This window comes from Notolepis coatsorum, assembly GCF_963971535.1.
Source record: "Notolepis coatsorum genome assembly, chromosome: 4".
Taxonomy (NCBI): Eukaryota; Metazoa; Chordata; class Actinopteri; order Aulopiformes; family Paralepididae; genus Notolepis; species Notolepis coatsorum.
In genome coordinates this window covers 177638800-177653702 of record NC_140168.1, presented here as the reverse complement: position 1 = coordinate 177653702, position 14903 = coordinate 177638800, and the positions used below count along the sequence as shown (strand labels likewise).

Genomic DNA, 14903 nt, shown 5'->3' with positions numbered 1-14903 from the left:
ACCCTCCCTCGGTTTCACTCCAAACATTTATTTGAGTCTGTCTTGAACTGTTTCAATGCTTTCCCCAAAATAAAAACACAACAACAACAACGTTGCCTTTGTGTGTCTGCAGCCTCAATCAACAAAATGCTGCAATATCCCCCTCCAGCCAGCACTGGCGCTATAGCCATAACGAGGCAGTTCCTCCTTGAGACGGAGGTTCTTGTCGCGTTCTCCTCAGCATCTGAAGAAGAAAGACACAGTGGGAGGAGGAACTTTGACACATTAGCAGCTAACACAGTCATTTTTTGTAATATTTTTCATATTTATGTGTGCTGCTTCACATGCAAAGAGATGTGGTTTATTTATTTACTGAGTTGGTTGTCGCTGGTGATACAAATATCCTTCGTCACTCTAGCAATTGGTAAGTTGACTGGCAGTCGCTGAAGATGCTAGCTAACGCTAGCCAAGCCCCAGGCAGCCGAGCCTAGAACTCGCAGTTAGCATTCCTTTCTATCTCTCCACCGGCTTATTATAATTAATAAGTTAATCGATGCATCAGCATGTACTATGATCTTGTAGCTAACGTAGCTACTGCTGACAGATCGAAAAGGGAGTAGCACTAGCAGCCGACTAAGCTACAGTAGTGAACGTTAGCTGTCGTTATCTTACAAGCTAACGTGAGCCAGCTAACATTACAGCAGGGCTCGTTTCATTTTGGACGACCCGTCAAAAGAGCAGCGCAAGGATGTGCAGCTGATGAGCAAAAGCAAACAGACGACACTGATTCTAGGTACATGTCAGCTGTGTCTGCTGTCTGCAAGAAAATAGAGCTCCTGTACGCGGAGGCAGAGTCCACGTTGACAAGCTGTCATCAGTCACCTGGCCACGTATCATAAAGCTTGCACAGGTGTGGTGACAGGAGTGAATGAATGAATGACAACTTTATTTAACAGATTGCAGAGTTGGTGTACAATACAGTACGGCTCAATACACACAATTGTTAAGGGAATGCAGAGACAAGAGAAAGACGTTTGTCTTGTTTACATCAGGGTCCCCCATTTTCAATTCATAGTGACATTTATGACATACACAACATACATGACATTTATGGTATAGGGACATATGGAGCTGTCAAACTGAGGACGTCGTGCAGGCCGAATCCCGACATGATCATGCATTTTGCTCAATTCAGTTATTCCCTTTCCTGGCATTTATTAAACCTGTCAACAACATACATTCCTGCTGATTCTGGACTGAGTAGCCTTTTGCCTTTTTAATGTCATTATTATAAATGTACAGGCAGTTAACAACACAACACTATAAACCTTCTCGCTGAGGGTTGGTTCAGAATTTCGGACCTCTAGCCACATTTCCTACTTGGCAATGATGTCTTTTGGTAGAGTCCTTTCTCAGCGCAATCCATTCTGTACTTCATACATACAGGTTATAGTGAATACCCACGGCTCCGGAAGATTACTGTAAAGTAAAGGGGCCAAGCTTCAGTCTGTACAACTTGTATGAAATAAACATCGAAACCTAGTGCACCAAAAGCAGAGGAGTTTGTTTCCGAGCTGCCGAGCATGTTGCTTTTTTACAGTGACCCCATACACCAGGGGTCGCCAATTAGATTTGCCCACGGGCCAGATTTTCCCCAAGCCGTTGCTTCGCGGGCCAGGATCAAAAACAATGGCTAATTTAATATACTGATATTGAAAAAAGACAAACGTTTTTCTCTGGTCTGCATCCCCCCAACAACCGTGTGCACTGCGCCGCACTGCACTGCACCCACTCTGCAATCCGCCAAACAAAGTTCTCACTCATCCATTCATTCATGAACAGCTCTCAGCTGTTGCAGATCAGCTTAACAATTGTGTGTATTGCGCCGTACTGTATTGTACCCATTCTGCAATCTGTTAAATAAAGTTTTCATTCATTCATTCATGAACAGCAGATCAGCTGTTGCAGATCACCGCGGCGGGTGATGAACAGATCAGAAGACAGAATGCATGAAAACACGACTCACCATACCTTGTTTGTTGTTCAGTCCTCCAAAATCCCTGCTAATGTTTGAAACATGTCACATATCCACTCGCCGCCCTCCAATTCCAGATTGGCGTTGAATGCAGCTACTTTATCTGCCAACTTGAACACAGTTGTAATAACAACCATTTCCTCGTTGTTGTTGTCGCCACATATTATGCAGAGAGGACGTCGGCTCGGCACGCAAGAATCACCGACCTGTTGCAATAAACCCGTATTTTAAGTATAGCTCCTGTTTATTAAAAGAAGCGTTATATTTCCCTGTTGCATTTCCCTATCCAAAGATGTTTGTTTTGTTTTTTAACACATTTTGTTACTCGCTCCATCTCGAACGCGGAAGTGAAAGTTCGTTAGGGACTATTCCATTGGTTCTCCCAGTCCACGTGACCATTTCTAGCATTTCAATTGGCTATAGTGCTATTGATGACTACCGGTAGATAGATACAGCTTCACAATAAAAGACACCCTGGCGTCCCGAGTGAATATTTCCTGCGCGTAAAATAAATATCATATTCTCAAAATAATCTGACGGGCCAGAAATTATTGCTGGCGGGCCAATGTCGGCCCGCGGGCCGCCTATTGCCGATCCCTGCCATACACTTTACATTAGTTCTGTCGCAGGGAACAAACTTAACTTTTTGACTTACCAGCCATTTGGCTGGTAGATTTTAAAAACTACCAGCCATCCAGATTTTTTACCAGCCAAAAATTATAAATAGCTTTTTAGTATATCGCCATGTGTTATTATTACTATATAATACTCTCGTATGCTATTTTCAATTAATATCATAAACAACATAAGGAATATTAGCATAATTTTGAGTGGACTGAAGGAATGAGTCAGCGTTAATAGTTTTAAATGCAAATAATTTATTGCGAATTTATTTACAATATGGAAGCAAAAGAATTAAAGAACATATTAAAACAACTTCAAACAAGATAAACAAATCCAACGAAATAACATTATACATTATGCTCCGCGAAATAAAGAGAGCTTATTATTAATCAGTCAGCAGCCTCCACTGATGTTATGACGTTACAAACGCGAAATCACATTATGCTCCGCGAAATAAAGAGAGCTTATTATTAATCAGTCAGCAGCCTCCACTGATGTTATGACGTTACAAACGCGAAATAACCAGGGTACAAAATATGCCTCCACATATTTGGTCAAATCAAATGCAAAATTAAATATCAGAGCACAATCAAAAACACGATTGCAGGTTTTTTTTGTAGGCTAAAGAACGGATGAAGACAGACCTCGTGTGCGTCTCATGTTACAAACTTGATCTCGTGAGCAGAGCGCATCTCATTTACATTTAAAGGTTCATTGTTTGTAAACATTAGAACGGACACGTGAGACGTGACACACACACACACACAGTTTCACTTTCGTTTCAACTCACCACGCCCGCATCCAATAGGGTCCAGCTGCAGCCCCGGAGATTGTTCCAGATTGGGCAACTTTCGCCCGCTCCCACGACATTTCTCCCTCCAGCTGGAGGCTACTCCCCGCATCATATTAATGCCGACGCATGCAGTGGATTTTGTTGGCCGCCAGATGGCGCCCAGGCCTTAATTTATGACGGCCAAACATTAAATCTACAAGCCTGTGGCGCTGGGCGTGTGACTATTTTGTACCCTGGTTCTGTGGCTAACTAAGGAGGAGCTGGGTTTCCGGTATGATTGAAGCACAGCCTGGATTGTGCTGAGAGATGTACTTTATTTTAACAACATTGGCTGCAACACGACTAGCAGTATCCACTAGGACCAATATCTTCCTTGACAACCAGTGTTGCGTTGCTGATTTCAAAGCTGGTTGCACGCTCCCGCGCATGCGCATAAATGTTCCCTCGCATAAAGACAGTGCCTAATTGCCTCTACGAATGGAATGTAACACATTTCATTCGCAAGTTTTGTGTGAATGTATCTGAGAACGTATTTGAACACACCTGACGACCGGTGCTATTGTTATGCAAAGTAGCCAGGTGGGTATACTTAGCGAGTTGGCGCATCAGTCGAGTGCAGCGCATTCCTGTGTGCATGCACACGTGTGCACATCCGTGCATGTGCGTGCGCGTGCTTCTGCTCACAGAGCCGGTTGCACGGCGTGCAGCCCCGTCGCCTGAATGCCTTCTACAACAGAACTGCGTTTCCGTGTCTCTGATTGGCCAGGTCATTTCTGGTCATGTGACATGTACGCTCAATCGTGGGACCGCAAGTTTCTACACTTGTTAAGCTTAGGCACTCTTTCGAAGTTGGTTAAGGTTAGAGTTTGTCTTAGAGCATGGCGATAGAACGCCTGCCCTGATTCCGACGGTTAAGCTTAGGCACTCTTTCGAAGTTGTTTAAGGTTAGAGTTTGTCTTAGAGCATGGCGATAGAACGCCAGGTAGTTTGCAGGCTGTTAGACCCGGAAATAGGTGCAGAACTTGCTGTCCCACGATTGGCGCACATGTCACATGACCTGGCCAATCAGAGCGCAAAACTTGAACGCGGAAACGCAGTTCTGTTGTAGAAGGCATACACGCAGCCCCGTCTCATGAGCCAACGCACCTCTGTTGACAACCTCTTTTGCACAACGTAAACATGAGTGAACATGGCGACCCTCGAGGACATTGCCCCCATCGTTCACACACTCCGTTGCATCTTGCGAGACACGTAGCACTAATTTCTGAACTGAACCTTTATCTAGTAGACCTGTATTGATAAACTGACTAAATGGTGAATGGTCAATGGGACTGCATTCATATAGACAAGGTATGCCTCACATTCACCCCATGATGTTGGGTCAACACGTTTAAGACTATACAGTCGTGACAAGGCCACATTCTCCACTTGCACAACCTGAAAGTAGGCACTTCCGGCTGACTTCCGGTTGCGAATGGTACTTCCTGTCCCATCCAAATACATTGGTTTTAGCTACTTTTCTCCCGTTATTTAAACAACTTTGTCGTCACAGAGAGGCAATGAAACGTTTATTATTATTAGGGATGCACGATATTGATTTTTTTACCCCGATACCGATAACTTTATGCTCCTCAAGCCGATACCGATAACCGATATTTATTGTATTATATTTTTTTTAACTATATATATATATATATATATTTTCTTATCAAAACATTTTTTTTGGAGTATTTATAAGCTCCGACGTCATCGGTACTGCTATGATGGAGTTTTTTTTTGAGGAATTTAAACGTCGCAAACTAATCTTGTTGGCCGTTGTCTATATCTCTCCTGCCTCTGTGTCTCTGTTAAAAAGCAACACGCGAGCGGGCTGCCTGCTCTCTCCTCTCTTCTCCTCCCACACACTCACTCACACACACACTCACTCACACACACACACACACACACACACACACTCACTCACACGGGTGCTGCGCTGCCGAGTGAGTACAGACAGCTCTGCTCTCATAATGGCGGACAGAACGAAATGTTCAAAAGTCTGGGTCTATTTTACTAAAGTCGATGCTGACAACGCTCGTTGCCACAAGTGCAACAAGACATTTGCCAGTAATGTATAAGCGCTGGTACTTGTCAATGTGGCTGGCGGGGAGATAACGTTAGCTCAGAGTAGAGTAATGGCTGACAATCCGGAGGTAAATAAACGAACGAGAGCTTCTGATTGGTGGTAAGAAGAAGAGGTGGGTGCAAGCCGTGGGACGTAATTGGCAGATCGACTGTCTGTCTCCGAATGTAACGTGACTACGTCACAGCCAAGAAAGGGAGCGCTGGATTTGTGAAAAACTCCCTGTTCCTAAACCACACGCTATCAGTTTTACCACAGTACTGGCAAAATGGGAGGAGGCTATAATAAAAACAAGCGCCCTTCATCCAAATCCACCCACACCGGATTTCTTTTAACCAAAAAATGTATTATATGTTATCGGAGCTATCAATAACGTTATCGAGTTTATCGGGATGACGTCATAATTGCTGATATCGGCCCGATAATTATCGGCCCGATAATTATCGTGCATCCCTAATTATTATAGTATAGAATGTATTTAATAAGCAAACGTTTGTCAGCAGGGTTTTTGGGCTGTATTTCATGTAAAAACGTTCACTGTTAGTTTACTTGCTCACGCTAATTAAGGCTAATGCTGGCTAACAGAAGCTAGCGCAAGAAACGACGCCGCAAAGTATTGTTTATAGTGCATTTCTTGCCACCTTATAGCATTTGTACATTTGTATGACAGTCTATAATGCTCCCGTGAGGTTTTACCGGACGTTTTGGTAATGATTTTCACTATAAAATCATATTTCTAAATGACAGGAAGTTGATAAACTGTCCGGGATAGCTTTGAGCTAACGATCTTTTCCATTCTAAACGTAACGTTAGTTGTTCAAAACATTACCTGTCTATATAATTTGTTCCTCAACGTTATATAGACAGGTAATGTTTTGTAAACTAACTGCAGCCTGCTACAGTTAGAAGCTAACGTTAGCCAGCAAGCTGCAGCCTGCTACAGTTAGAAGCTAATGTTAGCCAGCAAGCTGCAGCCTGCTACAGTTAGAAGCTAACGTTAGCCAGCAAGCTGCAGCCTGCTACAGTTAGAAGCTAACGTTAGCCAGCAAGCTTCTAAACGTAACGTTACTTGTTCAAAACATTACCCGTCTATATAATTTGTTCCTCAACATTAGCTTCTAACTGTAGCAGGCTGCAGCTTGCTGGCTAACGTTACGTAACGTTGTTTTGAACAACTAACGTTACGTTTAGAATGGGAAAGATCGTTAGCTCAAAGCTATCCCGGACAGTTTTCATCAACTTCCTGTCATTTAGAAATATGATTTTATAGTGAAAATCATTACCAAAACGACCGGAAAAACCTCACAGGAGCATTATAGACTGTCATACAAATGTACAAATGCTATAAGGTGGCAAGAAATGCACTATAAACAATACTTTGCGGCGTCGTTTCTTGCGCTAGCTTCTGTTAGCCAGCATTAGCCTTAATTAGCGTGAGCAAGTAAACTAACAGTGAACTTTACATGAAATACAGCCCAAAAACCCTGCTGACAAACATTTGCTTATTAAATACATTCTATACTATAATAATACAAACGTTTCATTGCCTCTCTGTGACGACAAAGTTGTTTAAATAACGGGAGAAAAGTAGCTAAAACCAATGTATTTGGATGGGACAGGAAGTACCATTCGCAACCGGAAGTCAGCCGGAAGTGCCTACTTTCAGGTTGTGCAAGTGGAGAATACTCTTACATTCAGCATTTTGAATACAAGTATGTTGAACTGAAGTGCTGTACTACAATAAATAGATGAGAAGTAGATTCAAATGTATTGTCATTATACAGCATTATAAAGTACAACGGAAATAAGTTTGCATCTAACCAGAGTGCAATATACAATGTACACGTGATCAGGGCACGAAATTGGAGCCCGCCACCCGCCATTGGCGGGCAGATTTTCGGTTTGGCGAGTGACACTGAGAGGTCTGCCCGCCACCTGGCGTGTAGTTCATATCGATACTCTTATTTTGAAAATCCTGTGCGGGTCTCATTTCCGCCCCAAGCGCAGCTCCAGTCATAATATCGATGGCTCCGGCAGTTAGCAACGTTCGGTTCATATGATACTCTTATTTTGAAAAAACCTGTGGCAACGAGTCATATCCGCCCCAGTCCGTGCTTCTGCTCGCATCAACACAGAGGCTCCTATTGCCTCTGGCAGTCTGCTCTAGTCTAGTGCGTACCTCCGTGAGCTAACGTTACTGTTTAAACAATGACCCAGTCAACTATTCACTTTTAGTTTAATACATGAGGCATTGTCTAACGGTATCTAGCTGGCTAGCTACTGATAGCTGCTGATATCAACAAATGCTCCAGCAATAGTCGAGTGCATGATACCTCTGTTTGCTCGGTAGGCAACGTTAGCTCACGTTAGCTCTATATGTCCCAGTAAACTAAATAGTTCACTGAGGTGTTGTCTTAACGTTATCTAGCCGGCTAGCAGTAGCTACAGATAGCTCCTGATATCAATGTCTTATAACATTGATTCGATGCGTATTCGAGCTGAGGGCATGCTGAATGTGATTTGACCAAAGCACAGTATACCAATAGGTCCAGCTGCAGCGCCGGAGAATCCTGGCTGCATCTGGAGGCTACTAAGTATTAGGGATGCACCGAAATGTCGGTGGCCGAAAACGTTCGGCCGAAAATGGCCAAAAATGGCCTTTCGGCTTTTGGCCGAAAGAGTTTTTTCACCGAAAATATGTCACCGAAACAGAAACAACCTGTAACCTAACGCGTGTTGTTGTGATGATGTCGCGCTGTCGGGAGTCGCGCTGTTTCTATGTAAACTCAGCGCGCAACGCGTCCAATAAATGCGTCTTTAACATGCTTTTATATCCTTATTTACTATATGCCCGTCGCGGTTAATCACTGAGTGATCTAATATGCATATTATTCAGAGCGAGAGGGGGGGGGGATTGTGTTTCTCACATTGACGCTGTCTGTCTGTCGCGCGTCTACTGTGCCGAGTCAAGCGAGCACATTCAGCTGGGGACTAGAAAGGTGCGCTCAGTAGAGCACAGATGTCCGCTGCACAGCCAGAGAAAAGATGGAATTAATGTACTGTATGCATTCAGATTAAGTGCTGAATTAGGGCTGGGCGATAAAACGATAACGATAACTATCGCGATAAATTATTTCCTCGAAATAAACATGAAACGTGGTCGCAAAGTTTCGATATATCGATTTTCCAAGCTTGGATATGAGCACACGCACTAACAACCAATCAGTGAAGGAGATGGCCGATAGCGGAAGGAGACCCGGAAGGAGACGCGGAGGTAGAACTACTCAGTAAACAAGGCTGGCTAGGGCTAATTAGCTTGCACGGTGCTATTTTACAGTTTACCTGCCAAGTTGGTGTGTGTTTTGAATTCTAAGGGTAACTGTTATAGTAGTGTGGGGTATACGGTGGACGTCGTTGCAATGAATTGGGCGGAACAGAGTATTTTAGGGTCATTTTTAGTGCATTGTCATGAGATACTCCGCTCGGAAACGAGGCTGGCTAGGGCTAATTAGCTTGCACGGCGCTATTTTACAGGTTACCTGCCGAGTTGGTGTGTGTTTTGAATTCTGAGGGTAACTGTTATAGTAGTGTGGGGTATACGGTGGACGTCGTTGCAATGAATTGGGCGGAACAGAGTATTTTAGGGTCATTTTTAGTACATTGTCATGAGATACTCCGCTTGCTTTGGCTAACTGCTAACGTGCGCGGACTGATGACGACATCAACTCGACTCTCGAGACATTCACAGCAACAAAACAAGTCTATATTAATAGCCCGTCCATCGGCGCCGGGCATAATAAGTTAATTAAACTTGACAGACATTATATCGACGATAATTATCGATATCGAGTTATATGAAAATAATTTTATAATTTTATCGCGATAACGTTTTTGGCCATATCGCCCAGCCCTATGCTGATGGATGGCTTTATGGACCCATAATAGTGATTATTTATTATTTAAGTTAAGTTTTGCCATAATCATATTTTTCCATAATCATAATGTTCCACAACATTGGTAAAAAAAAATCTATTCTATGAATAATTTTCGGCCTTTCGGCTTTCGGCCAACTGTTTTCTATTTTCGGTATCGGTTTCGGCCAAGAATTTCCCATTCGGTGCATCCCTACTAAGTATACACACAGACAGTGGAGCTGTTTGCAGATAGCGAGAAGTCACTTCAGAGAGAGAGAGAGAGTACAAATTTAACTCTGGCCTCTTTAAGTGTCTATTCTTCAACGTAATAGCTTATCTACTTGAAATGTACTGAACATTTTTTATATATGCGACACAAAAATGCGTATTTTTTTTGGCCCGTAAGAAATATGCTTGGCGGGTAGAATTTTCCCATCTACCCGCCACTGGCCGGTGAGTCAAAAAGTTAATTTCGTGCCCTGCATACCAATTTCCTCTCCGTGCGTTCAGTAGAAAAACTATCCAGCTGAAAGCTAACCTAGCTTAGCACAAATTAATGGAAGCGTATACGGACGTATACGGACCAGCTAGCCTATCTGTTGGCCAAAAACACCTCTCCCGGAGTTTTAAGCTAGGCTAGTCTAAGTTGATTTTTGTTAGTAACAGCTTTAAAAAAATATATATTATTATTAAAAAAAAAAAAGTTTAGCCTACTTCTTTAGTCAAATTTCAAGTATATACTTCCATGCGAGTAAGTTACATGTTTGGTCATAATAAGACTAATGAGTACCTTGAGATCTGTCATTTACAATAAAACGGTCATCTCTTAACACTTTCAGAGCCGGACGTGTTTTCCTTTTTACCCCCTTGAATGCCCATCATCCACTTCAATGTTAGCGTTAATATCGCCTAATCTATGTTTTAAATTATGGCTATGTGTCTAATCTGCCCGTCGCTTATCAATGACTCATTACGTCACACCGCTTGCACCCGCCTCTGCTGTTACCACCAATCGGCAAGCGCATATTTGTTTTTTACTTCCTGGATGTCAGCCATTGATCAGATCTCACAACAAGGCTAATAACGTTAGCTCCCCGCCAGAGTGGACTACCAGCGCTCCACAGGACTAAACGAGGCATAATGATTTTACTGCAACGAATGTTATAATAAAAGCCCTTTGTTCTATACACACTGATTGAAAACTTTAACAGACCGCAGAATGGGCACAACTCAGCACGCTCTGAGCAAAGGAAGGAACTGAGATATGAATTGAGTAATGCTTGCCTTGCTATGGTCCGGTAAATACGCTGATGTTATTGAACTTGTAACTATATAACGTTAATGCCACAAAATGAATGCCTTTGTTAATCATAAGTAGTAACTTTATAATAATAAGAAGAAGAAGAAAGGGTCGGGGGGGTAACCGCCGGGCGCTACCACCCCTGCCCGCGACACCGAGTGAACGGCGCACGACCAGAGGGGAGACTTCGAATCCGTGTTTCACTTTCAATAACGAATGCGTGCTTGCCGAATCCCAAATAATATTCATGCTGCAAAGTCATCCTCTAAAGATAGACATTTAGACTAGAGGCAGGCTATATTATGCTATAAAGAGTAGAATACAAAAAAAAATGCATTCAAACTTTTTTTTCTTTAATAAATAAAAAAATAAAGCAATATTTGTCGTCGTGGGCATTCAGGGGGCGGGCTGATAACACGTGTTATGTCATCCGTGGCATCCAAAGTGTTAATGAGCTTTGTTGATGGGATTAAAAAGGGACTATATTAACACTTTCTTCACCAGGCTTATGTACATCATTATACCATCCTCTGCCAGCTCTATTTGTCTATGGAGAAGTTCCCCTTCTTTGCAGGGCTATAACTTTTTAAATTGTATTGCTAAATTGACATTACTATGGCCCATTCAACATCAAGTATCTATTGTTCAGGGTGTAGCAACTAGGGGTGTAACGGTACACGGATACGTACTGTACCGCGTCAATGTGGTCCTCCGGTACAGTACGGGCTGTGCACCGTACGATTGCAACGGTATGGTCAACCTTTTTTTGCTGAACTTAAATCCCCCCGGCCCCACGTAATTTATCAACAACACTGCGGTCTGCTGTGAGCATTATAAAACAAACGTGTGTTTAACCGACCGTGAATTAAAGTGTCAATGCTGTTTGTCATTTTAACAGCAGATACTTTCTTAAATGCCATCGTCCCGAGAGAGGGGTGTTGACGGGGAGCTCTGATGGGTTCGCTTGCTGGTGTTATTAGCATTAGCTGAAGAGCTAGTTTTAGCTTAACGTTACCTTGGCTAAAGTTGGGGCTATTCATAATCCAGCAATAATGGCTGCAGACCTGCAAGCAAAGTACAGCAAGTTGGCACAGGAGTATTCCAAGGTAAATCACTTTTTCACCAGTAACGTTATATTGTCTTGTTTCCATCTAACGTTAGCTCATGCTAACTTAGCTCAAGCTAACGTGGTCACTGATCGACCTCTCGCACACAATTAATGAGGGTTGCGGACAGCCATATCGGTGACAATGTTTAGCTTTTAGTGCCAAATGATAAGAGTCTGAGGCGGAGTCTCAAAAGAGAATGTTGAATATTTATTGTGCAAAAATCACAACAGATCCTCTGTGCTACTTCACCGGAGCCTTGACTGAGTAGGGTATATCTGCAGTGCTGCAGCCCCATAATACAGTATCATTAATCAATCACCTGTTGTTGAATAAATACCATTACTTTCTAGTTATTACTAAAAAACAGTATATATAAAACAGTAGCTGCATATATATATATAAAAAAAAAAAGTATATATACGTCCAAATCATGTTGTTTATCGAGTTATTGGTAACGGATTGCTATCCATTGTGTCTAGCTCGAGTCCCGCGACTATTAGCGAGTGATCGGACCGAATTGGAATGAGCACCAGCTTCCGTTTCCGGTTTCCGGTTTGGGCGATCCGCCGATCGGCCACCAGATGGCGCTCTTGAACCGTTGGAGAGTTGAGAGGGGATCAACAGTAGATCTCAAGTCTCCGGGGGAGAAATATGATTGCGATCACAGATTTTTGAAATATTGATCTCAATGACGTGTTACGGCGTCATTGGCAGAATGAGCATGGCGGGGAATGACGAGTTTAGGCGTCCTTGGCAGAGAAAGTGTTAACAAGCTTTGTTGACATGATTAAAAAGGGACTACTATATTAACAAGCTTTGTTGACATGATTAAAAAGGGACTATATAGGCGGTTAGGTGGCGTAGCGGAGATTGCGTTCGTCACCAACCCCGAAGCTGTGAGCTGGATTTGCCTGTTCGAATCCAGCTCACAGCTCCGGGGTTGTCACCAGCTTGGCTGGCCGTTCACACTAATACAATTGGCTGTATTAGAGGGTGGGAGAAGCTGGCGGGGTGGGTCCGGGTCGTTGTAAACAGCGACTCCTACAGTTCGGTCGGGGCGCCTGCTAAGCGCGGATAGGACCTGAGTGGGATAGTGTGATCCTTCCACACGCTACGCCCTCTCAGGGAGGATCCGCGCTGCCAGGTAAAAAGAAGCGGTTGATTGGCTGGACGTGTGTCGGAGGAAGCACGTGATAGTAGGGCTGGGCGATATGGAAAAAAATCATATCGCGATAACGATATGATAATGTTATCATATTTCTCAATATCGATAATTATCGAATTGTTATAAGTATTAAATTTTTTTTTTTTTTTTTTTTTTTTTAGCAACAGATGTATGTTTATTTTGCAGCAATTCTTTGTCATTGCCGCCATCTTTAGTGTTACATCCCCTCACACTCCAGTTCTCAGTTCTGGCTCTGCTAGTTTATTTTCGATCTTTTGGCGCTTTTTTGGTGGACAAACCGTGTTTGGTGTGCACCGTGACTCGTGACTGGAGTCTAGTTCTGCTAGCACACATAGCCTACTGTGTACAGACGGTTTCAAACTGTATTTTAAATTAGAAAGCAAACAAAATAAATGGACAAGAGAAAAAGAAATCTCAATTTGGTCAGTATTGTCATTTGGACAAGCAAAGCCATTACTTTAAGTTGCAGGCAAAAAAGACAAGTCTGTCCACCGTCTCTGGTTTTAAAACTGCCCTGTTGCAGGTCACAAAAAAAGAAAAAATTAATAAAAAAAAATTAAAAAAAAAGATTTTTCGATTTTTTTTTATTTCGGTATTCGATATCGATTATTAAAATATATCGCGATATTTATCGTTATCGTTATATCGCCCAGCCCTACGTGATAGCCTCCACTCTCCCAGATGATCTGACTGTGGGGGGTAAGTGCGCAGCGACCAGGAAGGGATTGGGAATTGGCATACGACTAACATTGGGATGGGAGAAAAATCGGAGGAAAATGGAGGGGGAAAAAGATTAAAAAAAAATAAATAAAAAAGGGACTATATTAACAAGCTTTGTTGATATGATTAAAAAGGGACTATTAACACTTTCAATGCCCAAAACGTGATAAGACGTTTTATCAGCCCAATGCCTGAATGCCCACGACGACAATTATCGTTTTATTTTTTTATTAGCGATCTGAATTCATATTTCATCAACCGAGTCTCCCGTTGGTATGCAGCCCCTGTAGGAGCTCAGATGTGAAAAAACCGCCCCCTATCGTCTCCCAGATGGTAATGCACCCTTTTGGAATGGACTCAATGAAAATGGATGAGAAAAGAAAAATCCGGAATCCACACTTTACTTCTCAGGCATGTAACCCGAGCCGATCTGATTCATTGTGGAGCCTCAGAACAGCGTGGAATACATAATACAGTATGTAGCGTTGGATCAATAAAAGCGATCGATTTTTGGAATGGCGATCAGGAATTGGAATGATCTTTTTGGAGAACATCTGATCTGAGGTAAGGAATCTATTTTACAAGTCTTGGGATAATCAGAGTTGTATTCGCTGAGATCTCAGCGTTCGCCTGTGTGTGTGTGTGGGCGATCGCTTTGAGGAAATCAGAGAATCGATTTTTCAGATCGCGTATATAGCGTGCATACGTACACATATACTATCGATAATCTAGCGTTTATTTGAAAACTATTCATAAATAGGCCGAAAAATGACAACGTTTTTGTGTATTCTAGAATATTCCGGTAAAGGGCATGGAATATTTATATTTTCCTTGAAAACGAGGGCTTTTCAAAATGCTATAAAACGAAAATGAACCGATAAAAAAACAATCCGCTTCGACAATGTTGACTGGAAAACGAGTCATTGATAAGCGACGGGCAGATTAGACACATAGCCATAATTTAAAACATAGATTAGGCGTTATTAACGCTAACATTGAAGTGGATGGTGGGCATTCAAGCAGTAAATCAAGATTAAGCTTGGGCTCTGAAAGTGTTAACAAGCTTTGTTGATATGCTTAAAAAGGGACTAACCATGACTTTATAATGAATGACCCATCAA

At 42.5% G+C, this 14903-nt stretch overlaps 1 protein-coding gene across 1 annotated transcript in view; it reads left to right on the top strand.

Annotated features, from left to right (window-relative positions):
- The first annotated feature begins 237 nt into the window (after positions 1-237).
- tex261 (testis expressed 261) overlaps positions 238-14903 on the top strand; it is a 43348-nt gene continuing 28682 nt past the window's right edge. Inside the window, exon 1 of the mRNA XM_084313706.1 lies at positions 238-403. Coding sequence (XP_084169832.1) covers positions 334-403 — 70 coding nt within the window. The 5' untranslated portion in view covers positions 238-333. The remainder of the gene's footprint in view (positions 404-14903) is intronic.